The following is a 19,589-nucleotide window of genomic DNA, read 5'->3' on the forward strand; positions in this document are numbered from 1 at the left end:
TATGGTGGCATAGATCACTGTAAGCAACGGCTCCAACTGTATCATTCCAAAGGTATTTGCCATCCTCTTTGAAAGGATCAGTACCATATTGTCGATGACATCAGGGGTATTCCAGGGCTCAAAGTTGAATGTGACTTTGTACTCCACAGAAGTGTGACTGCAGGAGTGTCTTCTGTGGGGAAGCCGACCCTGTCCTCACTCTTCTCAAGACCCTGCTCTTTTCACCTCTCTGTGGATACTTCAATACCAAACAATTGAACGATGATTATGAGAATTTTAAAATAAGGAAGCAAGCTGATCTGGGAGACATAATAGAACTGAGGTTATTTGTTCTGAAGAAAAAGACCCTGAGCAATAAATTTCATGATCTGCTTCATTGTACGTTGTATTTTAAGAACCGGGCTTACATTGTAAGCGGATTTGGGATTAGACACGGCAAACAACCTCTTTATGTGAAGCTGTTTCAACTCCTCCACTCAGGAGGAAAAGAAAAGGCAATTCCGAACGCAGGATAGAGACTGGAAAGGAAACTTAGAAATATGAGTGGAGGTGGGCATAGGGGAGAGAAAGAGAGAGATGCATTCAGGTTTTAATTACTTGTTCCCTGGGGAAGTAAGAAAAATCAGATCAACACTATATTGTACATTACTCCCAGAACTAAAACAAGAAGAAAAAAGTTTATACCCTTTGTATTTTCCCCCTTAAAGAAAAAAACACAATTCTGGACATAGTCATTCCCCTCCTCCCCCTTCTGGTTTTAAAACAGCAAACCTGACTTACCCAAGATAATCCTTGTTAGCTTTAAAAACAATTACTTTTGCAGCTGCAGGCAAAATGTTTTATAGGAATAAAGCTTAAAGCTCACTCCTTTAAATAGGTTCTTTTATTTGGATGCACCTTTTGCATACAGTGGAATGTTCTTTTTTTTTTTTTTTTTTTTTTTTTTTTTGAGTACACCAAAAGGTTAAACTTAAGGAAGCACTGAGTGGCTCCTGGTCACTGCACAGGGCAGTGCAGGGTGAGGGAGTCACTTCTCTGCCTGCCAGGCTTTCCAGTCTCTTGTTCCAGTGGCCTCCCAGCAGCGAACTTGAACGAGCTTTACCGACCATGGTGGTGCTCCAGGAGTTTGTCCCATCAGTTCTAGCTGATGCAGAAAGCTGGAGCTGGATTGGGGTAGCCAACTCGTCTTCTAAGTTTACAGGAGTTTGCGCTGCCGCTCCAAACGTGAAAGCAGAAACTAAAGAAAATTCTAAACATAAATATCATCTTTTTTTTTTTTTTACTACCCCTTTCACATTTCATAATCAATTTTCCAAGTGGAAGTTTTTAAATTACAAGAATAAATGGAAGGAGATCAAAAATATCACTGTACCTCTGAACTGACCCTTCAGTGAATGCGAGTAAAATCTCAAATATAAGATATATCAGTGACTCAGAACTCAAATTCTTACAGACTGACCCCTGCCCACTGGAAGTTTTAAAATGTAAATGTTTAGGTACACTGGGTGGCTCAGTCGGTTGAGTGTCTGACTTGGGCTCAGGTCGTGATCTCAGGGTTTGTGGGTTCAAGCCCCGCATCAGGCTCTGTGCTGACAACTCGGAGCCTGGAGCCTGCTTCGGATTCTGTGTCTCCCTCACTCTCTGCCCCTCCCCCACTCACACTCTGTCTCTCTCTCCTTCACAAATAAATAAACGTTAAAAAAATTTTTTTTAATGTAGATGTTTAGGGCCACTGGGTGGTTCAACCAGTTGAACATCCAACTCCTGATTTGGGCTCAGGTCATGATCCCAGGGTCACAGGATCAAGCCCTGCGAGCCCCGGCACTGAGCATGCAGCCTGCTTAAGATTCTCTCTTTCTCTCTCTCCCTCTGCCCCGCTCCCCTACTCATGCTCTCTCTCTCTCTAATAAAAAAATTAAAAAATAAATGGAAATAAAAATAAAAAATAAATAAAATAAAAGGTAGATGTTTGGCTGCTGGGTATTATGGAACCTGATTTGGAGCCCACTGAGTTCTTAACACATCTGTTTTGTTACTTATGGTAACAAAGACAATACGAAGTATGGGGTAATATTGTTAATCAAGTACACACTATACGATATCACTTAGTGCTCACGTTGCCTGTGAGAATAGATATTATAGCCCCAGTCTGCATAGAGAAAGTCAGTCAACTTAACAGAGCTGTCACAAAACCTGCCCAAATTTGCTCAATGGTTATGGTGGTTGTGGGGGGGAGACAAGATTTGCACCTTAACCTATTTCTTTCCGCTAGACAGAATATCCTTCTAAGTTCGTTATCTTGAAGAATTTCCAAAGAGCTTCTTTAAAATCTTAGAATCACAGAATTTTAAAGGTAAATGAAATCCCAGAGCTATATCAGCCCACCTCCTTATTCTGCATCTATGCTGAAACAGGGAAAATGTGTGTCTTCTTCAGAACCACTAAACTAGAATTGACAACTACAGTCTAAGTTTACCCATTCTCAATTCTGATTCCCATTCCGTTTCCACCTTTGATTTTTAACCTCACCAAAAAACAAAACAAAAGGCTTTTTTCTTGAAGAAGTTGTTGACTTCTCAACCAGAAGTCTTTTTTTTTTTTAATTTTTATTGTTTATTTATTTTTGAAAGAGAGAGAGACACACAGAATGTGAGTGGGGGAGGGGCAGAGAGAGAGGGAGACACAGAATCTGAAGCAGGTTCCTGGCTCTGAGCTGTCAGCACAGAGACCGACGTGGGGCTTGAACTCACAGACCCGGAGATCATGACCTGAGCTGAAGTCGGACGCTTAACCGACTGAGCCATCCAGGCGCCCCACAACTAGAAGTCTTTAAAGTAATCCAGATTGAAATCACCCAGCCATGACTAGATTTAATTAAAATTCATTCAGACTTTTAACCAACAGCGGTTTTTGCTTCTCACACACCTATTCGGCAGCTGCTCTGAAATCTCATCACTATACTACCTCTCATGAAATATGATCACCTTTTTGGTGTTTGTTGTTTCCCAGAAAAGTGGTGAGGGACTGGACAGCAGATTAAATCTGAATCTTTGAAACAGATATCCCTATCTGTAATTTTTTAAGAAGAGATTATGAGGGAATGACATCATCGGTTGAGCATATTCCCAGGCATCACAAACCAAACTCATAAAATTTCAGAAGCCGTGGACAACACAGTGATAGCTGTCTGCTTTTGGAAACACAAAATCAGTCAATTTGCTCTCCTTCCAGCCCCCGAATGGTAAAGGGAATTGTAGATGTGTACGTGGTTAGGTAGATAAATAGATAGATGGATGACAAATAGATAGGAGTATAAAATAAACTGAACACCTCAATTTTGCATAATTTCCCACTAGCCAGAAAGAAAGTTCAGAGACAAACAATAACAGCGACGGCAGCAGCATCCAAATTCCTTGTGGAATAGTTATTATGTAAAGAAATAAAAATAAAATTTGTTTTTTAATCTTTGAGGTTTACATCAAGGTAAAATTTTATGAATCTTATGCTACGTTTGAATTAATTTTTAATGCAGAAAACAATTTGGAATGAGATGGAAAGATGCATATTAAACACATGTTTCCCTTAGGCTCAATAGTCCTGAATATATTAATATAAAATTAAAACAAATCTGTGAAAATTATTTTTATAACTCTCTTTGGGCTTCTGTGCAGTCAGTGAATTGTACCTAGTCTTAAATGTCATCATGTTCTGTCTCTTGGTGTCATTCTGTTATTTTGATAAACGCAAACATTTTTCCTGAGTCTCAGTTGATGTACCTGTGAAATGGAGATAACCGCCATTATTTTACAGCGTTATTAGAAGACGTAAATTTTAAACATCAGGTGTAGAAAAGACCTAGGATGTTCACTGTGGCTGAATCTTTTCTACATCGCTAAAGACCAGAGTTACTGAATCGCCCAATATGTCTATCATATCCGGGTCCTTGGTGGAAAAAGCACCGGAATAGGAGGTAGGGGTTCTAGATACGGGTATCAACTCTGCTGCCGATTACGTATGTGATCTCAGTTGCCTCATCTACTGTAAAACATAAGCTGGAAGTCAGTGCAAGAAGGAACGGATTTCGATTCCCTTCGTTCAGGGAGGCAGGCAAAACAGATCTGCTGAACGACTGACTCTAACGACGCAGGGGATTGCAGTGAATCATTTTTTAAAGGCACTGGCTCCACGCAGATGCAGGGTGGAAATTAGCTACATGACCTTGGCCCAACTTACTTACTCTCTTCGATTTTCCCTCTCCTCAACAGTCAAATGGCACTAGAAGAGCACTTAACTTCTTAAGGTTATTTGAGGACTCAATGAGATAACAGATTAAAAGTACTTGGAACGTTTTCAGCCACATCATTAATTCGTCACAGAGTGGGCTTAAATGTTCACGATTACTACTACAGCTTTGGCATTCTGACATTTGTGACTTCCTTTACGGAGGCTGCTCAATATTTGTGTTCACATATCAGCACATGAATGGACTCTTTTCCGTGTTGTGCTACCCCTGCGAGGCTGTCCTGCTGGTGCTCCAGCCACCGGAGGGGAGGGATTCTCATTCTTAATTCTCTTTTCCCCGGATTGTGAAATGTCTGCACTGCTGAGATCGAAATCCAGTGACTGAACCTACAACGTGAGGAGTGAACGCATCACATTGCCCTGGAACAGAGACTCATAGAGCCATCCTCTTGGGCTCCCGTTATGACAGACCCATGCTGTCCCCAAAAGTTTTACTTACATTTGTTGATACACTTTATGAATGTCTGTATGTGTAATAGACACAATGTAGAAATGTCCCACTGTTTTGGCTCTCTTCTACGTGGACATGGGCAGAGCTCCACGATTTGTGCAGTTGTGATTATTTGCAGATATTTTTGAGTCCCTTTGGGGCTTCCAAAAAATTTAGATAGACTTTATACATTTACAAGGAAGCACACGTGTGCAGACACGCCCACACATACGAACACTCACAAACACAAAAAAGATGGGGCTATACCTTGTAAGAGCCCCTTGGGAACAAAAATGTATTCCTGGCAAGGTTTCTGATTTTGAGGTCATATTCCCCTAATCTTTTTCTTTTTTATCTGCCTTAAAATTTTAAGTCAAACAGGCTCAATATGGTTATAAACATTTCAAAATATACTTGAGTTCTCAGGTTACTACTTTTATAATTGAGCAGCCCAGGAAAACCTTTCTTTTCTAATAGAAATATTGTTTGGGCCCGAATGATTTAATTACTACTATATGAACTGAACAATGCAGTGTTCCGAATTACCTTGAGAACGTGAACCCAAATATAATTTTGTCTCATGGTTGGATCTTTCTAGTAGAGGCACAAATTATCCAAAGATTAAGAGAATGCCCCAATTTTATTATAGGTGGAAATAAACATTTCCTATCTAATTCTGAGAGTAAATGAAAACACAAGTCTTCAGAGAAAAATCTCTCCATACACATCCTATTAACTGTCCTTCTAGTTTACTTTCTTCTTTAATCCAACTTCTACATTTCTGTCAGATATACGTGTCTAAAATGTAGTTCTGATGATAACATTTAAAAATATATATTTTTTTTAAGTTTAAGAGAGAAAGAGAGAGTGAGTTGGGGAGGGGCAGAGAGGGGAGAGAAGGAGAATCCCAAGCAGGCTCCACACTAAGGGCAGATTCCGGTGCGGGACTCAAACCCACCAACTGTGAGATATGACCCTGAGCCAAAATCAAGAGGCAGTCTCTCAACCCACTGAGCCACCTAGGTGCCCCAATGATGTCACTTCTTTTGGCGACTCACAATATACAATTCAGAGTATTGTAAACATGGTCCTGGCTTTCTATACAGGCTTCCCCTTGATTGCTCTCCCCTCATTAATGTACTTTGTGTTTTAGATGACAGGATCCTGGTGACTGTTGTAATACATCAAGCATTACCTTGCGCCCCCACTCTATGGAATAACTTCTTTTATACATGTGGAAAACCTCTCTCCATTTTTTTTTAAGTTAGGTCAAATGTTATCCACAAAGTGGTTCCAAAATTCCCAATATTTGTAACTTATTCATATGTACACACACCACTATATTATTATGCACATCACTCACCATGTATATAAACTTTTATTTATTGAACTCATAGAATATTTGAAAAATCAGCATGAGTAATGTCATTATGTATGCCATTATAGAGGCCTCTTTGAAAAAAAAAAAAAGTCTTCACTTAATACCGTGTTTTATAAGTCACAAGGTCTGTTTCTAAGCTGAAGTGATTTCTAATTATGTTTTATATAGCTCTTTGACCGAAAGAGAACCTTTCAACATCACATTGATCTGAATTGAAGAAAATGTATTATTGATTATGCTGACGGTATTAAGATATTTATTTACCATCCACCAGACTTGCTAAGGGGTTTCTGGAAATTTAGCTGCTAAATCATCAGTTTCTTGATAGCATGAAATGTCCTTAAAAACACATCAGGAGGTTTGCATTATGTATATTTAACAAAACCCCACATCTTTCATTTAGAAGTCTTTCAAAGGTTCCATTTCTTACGTGTAAAAGAAAGGGGAATTTTTAAATGTGACACTCACAGAAAATCTTTAGAGTGTACCAGGAAAACATTTCTAAACATTATTTTTCAAATGAGCTTCTCCTGGCATGCATGGATTCCTTTCAAAAAGCAGTTGTTTTCCTTATTCATTGATAGAATAATGTCCTTCTCTTGAAAGTGGCAGTGAAGTCTGTGTATTTAGTTGGTTAAATATCTTCCGAGGAGCCTACTGCTGATGGCCATTTACCCTTTAATGTGTCTGGGGAAGAGTTCAAGATAAAGAGAGTATTAGCTCTGTCATTTTGTTGTTGTTTGTCTGTGTTTGCAATTAATAACCCATGGTCTTTTTGCAGGATAGTTTGTAAGCCCTTTGCTGATTGTATTAGACTTAGTTTAATTAAAAATAGATAATATGCTTTTTGATTGCCGATGGAACCGGAGGGTATTATGCTAAGTGGAATTAGTCAGAGAAAGACAAAAATCTTATGACTTCACTCATATGAGGACTTTAAGAGACAAAACAGATGAACATAAGGGAAGGGAAACAAAAATAATATAAAAACAGGGAGGGGGACGAAGCATAAGGGACTCATAAATATGGAGAACAAACAGAGGGTTACTGAAGGGTTGTGGGAGGGGGGATGGGCTCAATGGGTAAGGGGCACCAAGGAATCTACTCCCGAAATCATTGTTGCACTATATGCTAACTAATTTGGATGTAAATTAAAAAAAAAAAAAAATAGGTAATATATTTGGTAAGCCAGGCACACGTAAATAGCATTACACCAGAAGCTAAGAAAAGAACTCCAGTACCTGTTAATGTTTCAGAGAATGCCTCATACAGATGGCCTCAGACCATCAGGTCATTGCACATACCTATGATTAGCAAAGCTTATTTCCCTTCTTATTTCTAAAAATAAAATGAATCTGTTAAAACCAATCATTCTTTTATCTGTGATTTCATAGAGCTGTGGATATACCTTTGGTATAGATCTTACTCCGTTGTACTCTTACTAGTTTACACAGTGACAGAATATCAGGTTTTCCGGGGCAGATTAATTTTTGAATCCAAATAGAAAGCACGGCACTTGGATGTAGATAATAAGCAGCACCTTTGTCTTAAGTTAGAGGGTCAATTAATGTTTTTGTCCCATTCAGACATCAACCCCAGACCGTGTTTACTGATGCATTTGTATCTGGTTTCTTCAGGTACCGGTCCAATCTGGCTGAATGAAGTGTTTTGTTTTGGGAGAGAATCATCTATCGAAGAATGTAAAATTAAACAGTGGGGTGCGAGAGTCTGTTCACACTCTGAAGATGCTGGAGTCACTTGCGTTTTGTAATGTTTTGTTTTCTTCCACATTTATGAAACCACTGTTGCAAAATGATTTTATAAGTTTGCTGCATTAAAATCAGTCCAGTGAATGTTTAAGAGATTAGGAATCTTGTCTAAAGAAAAGGAATTGTTTAAAATCACTGGTTAAACATACTGAACGCCGTCACACTTCCTATATGTCTATATTTAAACCATTTCAACTTCTTTAGGTTTTTAAATGGAATTTCTAACATAACGACATGCATCAAAAGGAACGGATTAAAGTCTAAGGCTCCTGGATTATAAATGCCAATGATAATGGAAACACCTTCCAATCATTGACCTCAGCTGATACCTTCACAAGATGACAAGTTTTGTCATTTTTGTCTTCTCTGTAATCTTTTGAGTTGATTTTAATTAAATTACTGTCTTAATAATGAGAGGATTGGGAAGAGGTTTTTTGTGCCGAGTTCGCAAAATCTCTAACCATACACATTTGTTGAGGAAAAATTTTACCCGGCCATCAAATTCTCTGAATGTGCAATAACTTGGCTGTTAGAGAGCAATGTTCGTGACATACTTTGGCCATGATGAAAAACTTATCAGGAGATTTACAGGTCAATACAGGTCAGTAATGTGATGATAAAGAAAAACAACACGATTATTTTACGTGTTCATGTATTGACAGTTTTACTTTTTGTTTGTTACTTTGTCTGAACCGTAAATTAGTTCAAAGCAGAGCATGTGAGAAAAGGTACAGACCGCCATCACTATATGTGTGTGGATAATTGGTGGATCAAACATGTCGTTTTCAACATGGAGCTCAGTTTGTTATGCATTTTAAATTAAGTTGAATAGTTGTTATAATTCTAAGACACTGTGTTTGAAATGTAAATACATGCAATCATTCTATTTTAAATAATAGCATGCACATGTCTTGAGCACAGAAGCAAGTTTCAGCCACCCTTCTTTGGAATCTTTCATGAAGTCCCTCAATGGTTACAACCAGCAAAAGAGAGGTAAGACAGAGAGATAAAGAGAGATAAAGAGATAAAGGGTCAGTGACCCTACAGGTCTGTCTATGCAGGTCTAGTCTGTCTTAGAGTGTGAAAGGCCACCAGGAACCCAGGGCCTGTATCCTACTAAGTATACAGCCAGAAAGACCAGTGACTGCTATCTAAGCCAAGCCAAATCCAATCGAGCCCTGAGAAGAACATACTCTTTCAAGTTTCCTAAGCCCAACCCAGAGGGACACATGATTAGATAGTGGTACTACTATGGAATGGCTCTACCATTCCCTCTGTAATGGTGATAAGCAAAAAAGGGCTTATGTATTTTTTCATAGCCTGAAGTCTCACTTCACAAATGGTAACCACGTAGTAGATTCCCTACTTCTCACTTGCAAAGGCAAAAATGTTGTCTTGGAAATGGCCTGCTGAAAATGGCCTTTTACCACGTTATGTCCTTCTGCTTGTTAAACAGGATGATTTTCTCCAGGGTAATTGTGACTAAGAGAATGGATTCTCAAGGTAGACAGACTGTCTCTAGAGCCTCGCTCTGCATTCATCTGGTTATTAATTCCTTGTGCTCAACTGCACTGTATTTCCTTCATATGGGAAACAAGATGGTATGAAAAAGAATCCTTGGGGCACATGGGTGGCTCAGTCAGTTAAGCATCCAACTTTGGATGCTTGATTTCGGCTCAGGTCACAATCTCGTGGTTCGTTTGATCGAGCTCCACGTTGGGCTTTGCACTGACAGCATGAGGTCTGCTTGGGATTCTCTGTCTCCCTCTCTCTCTTCACCTTCCCTCTCACTTTGTCTCTTTCTCTCAAAATAAATAAACTTATTTTTAAAAAAAGAATCCTTTGCATATCAGCCTATATGAGATGTATGAGATCAGTGCCTATGGGTGTGTGTGCTGTACTGTCGACTGTATAGATACTTATTGTCCATGGAGGTATAGACATTTGTTTCTTGAAAACCAAGACAGGCCTTTTTGTAATTGAGGTAATCCATTACACTCCGTCCAGTCTAGAAATGGGCTTAATTGTGCCAATATATTTGGGAGTTTTACTTTGGAATGCTAAATTGCATTATCTCCTTCAAGAAGCAGTACTTTGTGATTTGGTGAAGGAAGGAAGGGAGGGAGGAAGGAAGGGAGGAAGAAGAGAGGGAGGGGGGAAGGGAGGGAGGGAGGAAAGAAAGAAGGAAGAAAGGAAGAAAGAAAAAGAAAGAACACCTGACCACAATCATTGCATCCTACTTGTCTAGCCATCTAGCATCAAAATAAGTGCAGTGTGAATTAATTAAAAAAAAAAAAAATTAAGGAAGAAACAGAAAGAAAGGAAAGGGAGGTAGAAAATAGGAATGCCAGTTGATATTTGAGAACCAAATATATTTTACCTCAGTTGCCTGAATAAATAATTTCAAGTAAAAGCCTCCAGTTTTGCAAAACCTTATGAACTATGATAGTCTGTATTCAAAAGATTTGATGAAGGCATATACCTGTCACAAATCATATAGTAATATTTGTGATTAAGGGGGAATGGAATATTTGAAACCTCAGTAATTTATGTGTGCTGAGGATTGCATTTATACTTATATCTAAGCCAGTCACTGACAAGAGATACAAACTTAGCATCATTGGATTTGCATAATAAGAATTATTCATGGGGGCGCCTGGGTGGCTCAGTCAGTTAAACGTCGGACTTCGGCTCAGGTCATGATCTCACAATTCGTGAGTTCGAGCCCTGTGTCGGGCTCTGTGCTGACAGCTCAGAGCCTGGAGCCTGCTTTGGATTCTGTGTCTCCCTCTCTGTTCCTCCCCTGCTCACACTCTGTCTCTCTCTCTCTCAAAAATAAAGACTAAAAAAAATTAAAAAAAAAAAAAAAAAGAATTATTCATTCTCCAGAGTTGGAAAAGCTCAAGGTTCATGAAAGCTCAGGGGCCCATGTTAACTAAATGAAATCCCTGTTCTGGCAGAGAGCAGGAAGAAGTGAATGGTTATGAGGTAGACCATTAACAGTGTTTCCAGAGAAAGTACAATTAGGAGATTTTTATGTTGAGATATTTTTTAACACATTGGAATGGAATATAGGAATTTTAGGAATCACTGTTTGGCACTAGATATACCTTTCTATCAGGCATATAACCACAGCATAGCCTGACATTTTAACTCTATTTTTTCTTTAGTGAATGTTAGGTACCATATCTTTAAGTGGTTTTGTTTAATCGAATCAGTCTTCTTGTCACATCACAACACTATTCCCATCTGGTATTTACCAGCTCTTTTGTTTTACAGGGTACTCTAGATTTAGAAGTTTAGTTATGTCATTTACAAAAGTTATTTTTATGCTTCTATCTCTTAACGAAAGACCTGTTTTAGGTATAGGTTATTATTTAGAATATTTACTTAATCAAAAAGAAAAATGAGGGAGCATGACGTCAGCAAAATGGTAGAATGACTCCATGAGCTCATTCCCCACAGAAACATTGAAAACCAAGTACAAACTGTCAGAACCAACCTCGTCAGGACTCTGGAACACAGTCAAGATTTTACAGCAACTAAGCAAATGCAGAGTCAAGAGAAAGGCAACTTCCAAACAGCAGGGAAGTTTTGGAACATTTCTACTCACCCTTGTCCTACCCACCCTTGGATTTGGACTTCAGACTACCACAGCCTACATTCTGAGTCTGGGGCCCTGGTCCCCGATTCCAAAGACGCAGGGCGAACCTTCTCCGCAAATGATTGTGTATGTCAGTTCTAACTCGTCTGAGTTGTTCCTGAAGGACTAATGCCAGCGTTCGTCTCTGCTGTGCCTCGCTTGAAACAAGCTGGAAAAGCAGCATGCCTTGATCAAAAACTCTGCAAACTTAACACCCCTTAGGGGCCGGGCACCAAAAGTTACAGTCGAAACATACAATAGACTGCATAAAGCTTGCTAACAAAAGCCAGAAAGAGTTTCTATGGACATTTTTTAAAAAGCCACGTACACAGAGAAATGTAGAAAACTGTGTCCATGCCCAAGGCAAGATGTATGCACATCTGCCAAGACCAGAGAGGTAGCTTTTGTTGTTATTGTTGCTGTTTTGTGTGTTTGTTTGGTTGGTTGGTTATGGGGATTTGGGGGGTGCTAGTTCCTAGCATTCAAAAACACTAATGAAACACAAGCTAAGGAACAGAGACTTCAGTGACCATGCACAACAAGGGATGCTGTCTCTGCAGAATTAGTTCAGGGAAGTAACTAAACAAATAGACTACCACAGCCTTCAAGAAACACAAACAAAGCAAACCATAGGGAAGGGAGAGAATCTGCTTTTCAGAGTCACCACATTATGATATTCAAAGGTCCAGTGTTCAACAACAACCCAAAATGACAAGGCATAAGAAGAAACAGGGAAGTAACCCACTGAAAGGAGCAAAATCAATGGACAGAAATGGCCCCTGAGAAATCTGGATGTTGGACATACTCAACAAAGACCTTAAAACAACTGCTTAAATATGATTTAAAAAAAAAACAAAAGACAACTAAGGCAATCAGAAATACTGTATTAAAATGAGAATATCAATTAAAAGATGGAAATTACAAAATGAGAAAAAACAGCCAAACCAGAATGTTGGATCTAAAAAGCTCCTAAATTACTAAAGCAAAAATATTCAGTAGAAGAGTTTAGCAGCAGCTATGAACAAGCAAAGGAAACAACCAGCCAGCTTGAAGATCAGGCCATCAAAACTACTGAATCTGAGAAGCAGGAAGAAAAAAAAAAATGGGGAAAAGAAAGAAGAGCCTGAGGTATCTGTGGGATACCATCCTATGGACCAAAACATGCACTGAAAAATCCCAGAAATATATATACAGAGAGAGAGAGGAGAGAGTCGTAGTTCTATACTAGAACTACATTTTCCAGAATTCACTTCCCTGCATTGATTTATCATGGACCTCAAAAGACATTTTGAATGGGAGTTTAGCAGGAGACACTTATTTCTTCATTTTTGTTTTCAGAGTTTATTTATTTTGAAAGAGAAAGAGCAGGGGAGGGGCAGAGAGACAGGGAGAGCGAGAACCCCAAGCAGGCTCCACGCTGTCGGCATGGAGCCCGACATGAATCGCATACTCATGAACCTCGAGGTCATGACCTGAGCCAAATTCAAGTTGGATGTTTAACCTCCTGAGCCACGCAGGCGCCCCCACTGTTCTTTTTATGTGCCAAAAGTCACTGCAGTGACAGCAGGGCCTGTTCCAAGCCTATACCGATCGTCACTGCTCTGCCAGCTTACGAGATTTGCAGGACAGCAGAACCGGTAGCTCCTAAGATCCTTCAGGAGCCTCCCTCAGATCCCCTCACTCCTGAGCCGGATACATGAACTCCATGATGAACTCATCACCTTCTCCAGCAGGCCCCCTGGATCATCAAGTTGCAGGCAGTGAGAAACATGCAGTTTCCAGCTCACCCACATGGTTTCATTTTCTCCTTGCACTCTTTCCGCTCCTGTCCAACTTCCCTTCGAAAATGCTGATGCTGCTGACCTCAGATGTCATGGCACCAGGCACAAAAACGGTAGACTGGCATAGACTACTTAACCAGCAACCCAAATCCCCCGGTGCAGAAGGCCACATCTCTTCAAGGGAAAACAGGAAGAGTTAGCTCTGGATTTTGAGACATTGGCCTTGGGCAGAAAAATGCACAGAAGAATGTAGGGCCTTTAATAATTGTAGTTGTGACCTTGATATTTAGAGTCTCTTCCAGTTTATATTAATTTTTTTAATGTTTATTTATTTTTGAGAGAGAGACAGAGTGTAAGCAGGGGTGGGGTAGAGAGAGAGGGAGACACAGAATCTGAAACAGGCTCCAGGCTCTGAGCGGTCAGCACAGAGCCCGACGCGGGGCTCGAACTCACGAGCTGTGAGATCATGACCTGAGCCGAAGTCAGACGTCCAACCGACTGAGCCACCCAGGTGCCCCGAGTCTCTTCCGATTTATAAAGCAGACAACTAAACGATGGAATTATTTTTAGTTACTTTGGCTATTGAACTGTGCTCTCTGAAGGCAACGGCTCTCTGAGAGGAAAATACATCGACCCAGGTTTTAAGAGTTAGGTAAAGTATCAAACCTTTGTGCTGTGGGTTTTTCTACAAAAATGTCAACTGTGCCAAGAATTTTTAAAAGGGTATTTACTACATTATTTCAATAACTCTGAAATTCAGTTGTGACCCTTAAGCTCTTTGGGGTTTCCTGAATAAAAAGCTTTAGGATTGCATGCTTTTAAATTTTAGGTTAGGGAGAAAAACAAGACTGAACTGTATTTGTTAATCATCCATCATGAACCTCCCTAGGGCCAACTAATTTCAACCAAACCTGTAAAACATTGCAATTAAAAAAAAACAAAAAACAAAAAACAAATCTTTGATGATTCATGCTTGGAACATCACCCTAAAAAGACTGATAAGATGACTGATGTAAGTTGTTCATTTATTTTATTTTGTTAAATTGCATCGAATCGTCCCGTTCTGAGGGTTCTATGGCAGAATACAGTGATACAGAAAACAGAAGGGCTACTATTCTGAATAAGCACCTGTTAGGGAAATCAGGCCTATCTTTTAGAAAGCTAATGAATCCTGTATCCAAGTCAGCTGCCAGAGTGATTGCCGGATAAAAAGGATAACCTGAGAAAGTTTCGAACCAAAAAAGAGAAAAGGAAGGAAGGAGACAGAGAACGAGAGAGATCTGAGGAACAGCAAATCCGTTAATCATCTCTTCATTATATGCTGAAAAATTTGAATGAGAAGGTAAGTGGGTTTCTGGTATTTTTACACATCTTATGCTAAAGAAACAAGGTAACAAATGAGTTGGGAAAAAAAAAAGGCTGTGCAGCTGTAGTATCAGACAATTATTTTTATCTTAGTGCTCAAATTCTAAATTGAATTCCTGCTCAAAAACACTTTCACTCCACATTGCGGTAGGAAGGAAATCGAGAAATTGAAAGGAACAACTTTATCCTAAAATTTTTTACCAGTGACTGGGCGCTCAAATTATATTTGGGGCAGCAATCCACCCGTCAACTTGACCTATGCTCATTCACATAACGACCACAGAAAAGCATTTCTTATTGTTGTGTTTTTCATTTTAAAATAGAATTACGGTATTGTTTTCTTGATAGGGGGAAAAGTTGCATCACATTAAGATAAAGCACAAAGACATCGCATTCTCTGTGGCTTATGTTCTCGTAGAGATGAACTTAAACAGTTGAGTATTAGTGGTCAAGTGCCTTCTCCGCGAACAAGGACGGCTGTGTCATTTCAGGAACGAAGGTTTCTGGGAAGCCGTGGGATGTGGTCAGTGCAGCGGGCAGGAAGGGAAGACCCCCATTTCTGTCCGGGCTCTGCCTCGTGCTGGCAGCACGTTCTCTAGGGAAGTCAGCCTCTAGTCCTCAAACCCTAGCACGGAAAGTGGGAATGCTTATCCGTGACCTTGTTACCCTCCGGATGTACGTGTGAGGACCAGATGACAGCATGAATTCCTGACAGGTCAGAAGTTAGGCATTTTCAGGCAGTCCTCATATTTATTAGCCTCCCCACATTTGACAAGGTTAAAAAAAAAAAAAAAAGTAAAGAAATGGAATTATTTTGTAGTTGGTTTTGTTACCTAGGCTGTTCCCTTTTTATTTTGATGTGGCTCCGAGACCTCCACACATCATAGATTCGTTAGGGTTAAAACTGTGATAATGCCCTGTAAATAAACAGAGGGTTTACTGGGTATCTAGAACTTTTCACTGACTCAGATCTGTAGGGAGGAAGAAATGCTGGGTGAATCAGCTGTGTCTAACTTAGTGAAGGAATTATGTTATAAACTGAAAAACACATAAAACAAGGGGACTTTCCAAAGCCGCCTGGGGGCGGACTTTGGCTTTGGTGTAGACACTCAGCTCTTGACATCCACAGAAGCTCTGAGAAAGAGAAGGGAAAGAAGGAGGAATTTTCACAGAGACTGATCCTACGTGGAAACCCAGCTGAAATCCCAGATCAAGAAGCCTTGGCCAAAATACTCCCAGATGAATCTGCTTCTTCTGCCTTCCAAAGATTTGATCCCTCTCCTGAGTAGTTTGCTCTCTTTACGTAGTTCTCTCCCATCTCCCCTTTCTTTACTTTCCCCTCTCGCTCCAGAAAAGGCTTGGGGTTTAATTTAAAAGCTGTTAGACTCAAACTGGCCAGTCCTCAAGAATGCCTGCCAAAGTCTTAATCCAAAGCACTTACTCATTGTCGGTCAGCCAGCATCTGACACAGCACATGCTCACCCGGACAGGCTGTGGAAAGTTACAGAGCAGTAGAAAACGAGAAAGCAAAAGGGAAGCGACTTGAGCCCTTCTTAGGAAGTGGTTATGATCTAAGGGGGGAAAAATGTGGTTTGCCACAGAGGGGATTTTATTAGGGCCACAGAAGGATAGAACCTGAACAACCTGAGCTGAACACCAAGAGCTGCAAACAAACAAATCAATCCCTCCAAGAACAAAAACTCCAACTCAGGAGATTTTAATTGGATTTAAGAGGCATCTGGGAACCCCTGTAAAGTCATGGAAAGGGAAGTAATATCTAACGATGATCGTGGCTAGAAGAAAAGCTGGTTATCTTGAGGCTTGAGGGGATTGGTGGTATATAATACCAGGCATCCGTTAAACTCAATTATGGGCTCGTTTAAGGTGAAACTGATAGTCCCCTCTGTTGCTCTATAGATTTAGCTCACTACATCCAGATTGAAGCCTCCCGATGACCCTGGTGATGAATTAGCATGAAAGTAAGCCAATGACCCTTTCCATGCTTAGCATTTTTTTCATCTTCAAAATAATATATTTACCCCTTCTACTTCAGCGTCACTGTTGTGATAAAATTAGAATCTGATACAAAAATCTGTACAAGTTGCACAGCCTAGCGTCCAGGAAGAGAAGGTGAGAGAGAGGCAAAGAAAATTTGTTTCTATTTCCTACTCAAGGACTGAGTCCAGCTTGGTATAATTCTGAGCATAGAATTAGGTGTATAGGATAAATTTTTAATATATGGTAATAGGAGTTTCTTAGTGGTTCTGATGAATCCCTGTGGCGTCCTTACCTTGCTTTATTGTATGATTCATGTTATGACATTACCAGGTGCTGCCCTCTTTAGGAAGAGAGGCGCTGCGTTCATTTCCATATATTTTTTAAAAGGCTGAAGCAAGACCCACCTTGACGTATTAAAGGTGCAGTTTTGTGTGGAAAGTTTTAGGGAAAGAATTTTGGGCACGCTGACCGTGATGGCTGGACTCCTCTCTCTCTCTTACCAGAACCTCCTGTTGTTCAGGCCTCCTGGTCAGACCTGAGTTTAAAATCACACCAGGGTTAAACTCCGCAAACATCAGCCCAGGGGCATCGAGTTTCTCGTGTGTATATAGGCGGATGATAAAAGTACTTCTAGACTCCTGTTTAAAATCCCTAAAATCATGTGAGAGCGAGCGGTGGAGGGTAATTTTTAAAGGTTGGTATAATGTACAAAATCGTTTTGAAAGAAGGGTTTCTCAACATCAAAATACTGAAGGGGACTTTATGAAAACCTTCAATAACGAGGTCGGTGGACAATGTTCTGTACACCCACTTTAATGCTTGGCGTTGAAATTCTGGCTTCCCTCATCTAGACTCTTAAAAAATACACTTGTATGATATGAAGGTACATCGTAGGATGCTGATTTAAGGAATTCGTCATTTTGAAGGATTATAATTGTGTTTTTATGGTGGTAAGTTCTTGATGATCCCGATATATATTATTTTCATGCCAGATCCATATTAAATTACAAAGCAGGAAGCTACAGCATGTAGAGTTTCTTTTTGCTCTACTGTTCTTGGAACTGGGAAGTCCTTCAAAATTAAATGCTTTAAATTTACAGTAAATGGATTGATTTCGCTCTCTACCAGCAGAGGGATACCGAGGTCTGTCCTTCCTAGTCTCTCCAGGACTTTTACTGGTGTGAACAATCAGCACTAATGTTTGACCTGTTTGACCCAGAGTTCCCATTCCTGCTTTCTCTGAGTTCATTAAATTTAGGATTTATCTTCGTGTTCCAAGAGTACCTTTTCCTTCATTGCCTCATTATGGACACCATATGAATTCCATCATTTCCCAAATATCACAAACACAAAGCCTGAGAATTCAAACACATGAGCTTCCCAATAACATCAACAACTCAGAACCCAATATTAAATACCCCTGTTGTTGACGCTCCCAACCACTGGGAACGTCTCCTTGGTTGACCTGACTTCCCCTTGGCTTCTCAAACACCTACATCTTTCTCTTTCCTCTAAGGCTCTAATGTACAGCCCGATGCCTATTAATTTTTGTGCATCTCAGATGATTTTATTTCATTTTTTTCCCCACTCTGTCCCTGACCAAGGAGTCTTAATTTTTTTTAAACCTATGGACAAACATTCACCCAATAGAGTTACCCTCTCTGAGAAGATCTGTTATGAGCTGCTAATCTTAGAGTTGAGTTTTGAAGAGCGAACACCACCATACATTTACTAAAAACTCAAAATAGGCAAGCATTTATCTGGGTTCTATGAAGAAAACAAAGATGAGTAAAATAAAACTGTTGAACAGAAAGAACGGACAGAAACAATCAGCACAGTTACACACGTAGGAGTTCATCATTCATAATCTGCCAAAGGCTTTAGCAAATAGGCTCTGTGGCTTAATGACTTGGCCTGGGTAGCTCTTGAAATAAGACTGAACACAAGTTAGAAACCCCATGTCCATCAGGCAGGTGTGATGTCAAACTAGGAGAGCAGCCAGAATCCTGGTACAAAGGCTTCCTGGGACCTTGCGGGGTGGTGTATGATGCCACTGAGTCCCTGCCAGCAACCTCTCTGTTTCACTCCAGCTGGGGCCACTGGTCCAGTAAATGTGAATGCACCCTTGCTTGTATCAAGAGAGACCGTGAAAACTACAACCTCTTGTGCCCTGATTTACGGCATTATCACTTATTATTTGGACTCCAACGGAATATCCATCTTCTTTACCCCAGTCAGCATTCAAAAGGGATGGAACTCTATTTAACTGGACCCCATCACTCTCACGCACCAAACTCATTGATCCTGCAGAATCTCTCCAGCTATCATTTGAAAGTAGTTCAACTCTTTTATCACTTCATTCTACGGGTAATGTAATCCATAATACTACAGTCCGGTGCTTCTGGACAATGCTCCATTTACAAGATAATGTGAATAACTACTAGTTCAAGCACAGAATTGCTAATAGACCATAAAAAGGTATTTGTTCATATAAAGTATCACTCATTGCTTTCCTATCATACCCTTTATCTAAGCACTGCATTAATGTCTCTATGCAGTAATAATTTCATTTTTGAACTTTAAGATAAGTCTTTAAATGACTTACGCGTCTGCTTAGCTGAGGAGGCATAACCTTCCCTGAGTGTTGCTGCCAGGGCAGATTAACTGGGCTCTCTGAACGTTTTGTGACTCCTCACCGCACATTTTAACAAATTAAAGCCTATGGAAAACAATTTACAACTTAAATAGTAGACAACTATAATAAATAAATATAACAGCTTAGTTACGCAACTTTTTCTATAGCTGAGTATGCGCTCAAATAATAATGGTGGCAACTCGGAATCAATAGCTTTCATAGAGTGGAAATGGATAGATGAAACTTGAAATAAATAGAAATGTAAAAGAGAAAACTGATGATTTC

At 39.9% G+C, this 19,589-nt stretch overlaps 1 protein-coding gene and 1 long non-coding RNA gene across 2 annotated transcripts in view; one reads left to right on the forward strand and one right to left on the reverse strand.

The window, feature by feature from the left end:
- The window catches only part of MSR1 (macrophage scavenger receptor 1), an 81,243-nt gene extending 72,947 nt beyond the window's left edge, over window positions 1–8,296 (forward strand). The window contains exon 10 of the mRNA XM_019466754.2: window positions 7,751–8,296. Coding sequence (XP_019322299.2) covers window positions 7,751–7,884 — 134 coding nt within the window. The 3' untranslated portion in view covers window positions 7,885–8,296. The remainder of the gene's footprint in view (window positions 1–7,750) is intronic.
- Window positions 1,050–16,194, reverse strand: LOC109277215 (uncharacterized). The gene is made up of 3 exons (XR_002085040.2): window positions 16,113–16,194; window positions 15,505–15,588; window positions 1,050–1,237 (listed from the first exon to the last, which is right to left on the reverse strand). It is a non-coding gene; the product is annotated as an uncharacterized LOC109277215 (long non-coding RNA).
- Window positions 16,195–19,589: the final 3,395 nt, after the last annotated feature.

The sequence above is a fragment of the Panthera pardus genome, unplaced genomic scaffold (genome assembly GCF_024362965.1).
Source record: "Panthera pardus isolate Hobbes unplaced genomic scaffold, ASM2436296v1 HiC_scaffold_13, whole genome shotgun sequence".
NCBI lineage: Eukaryota > Metazoa > Chordata > Mammalia > Carnivora > Felidae > Panthera > Panthera pardus.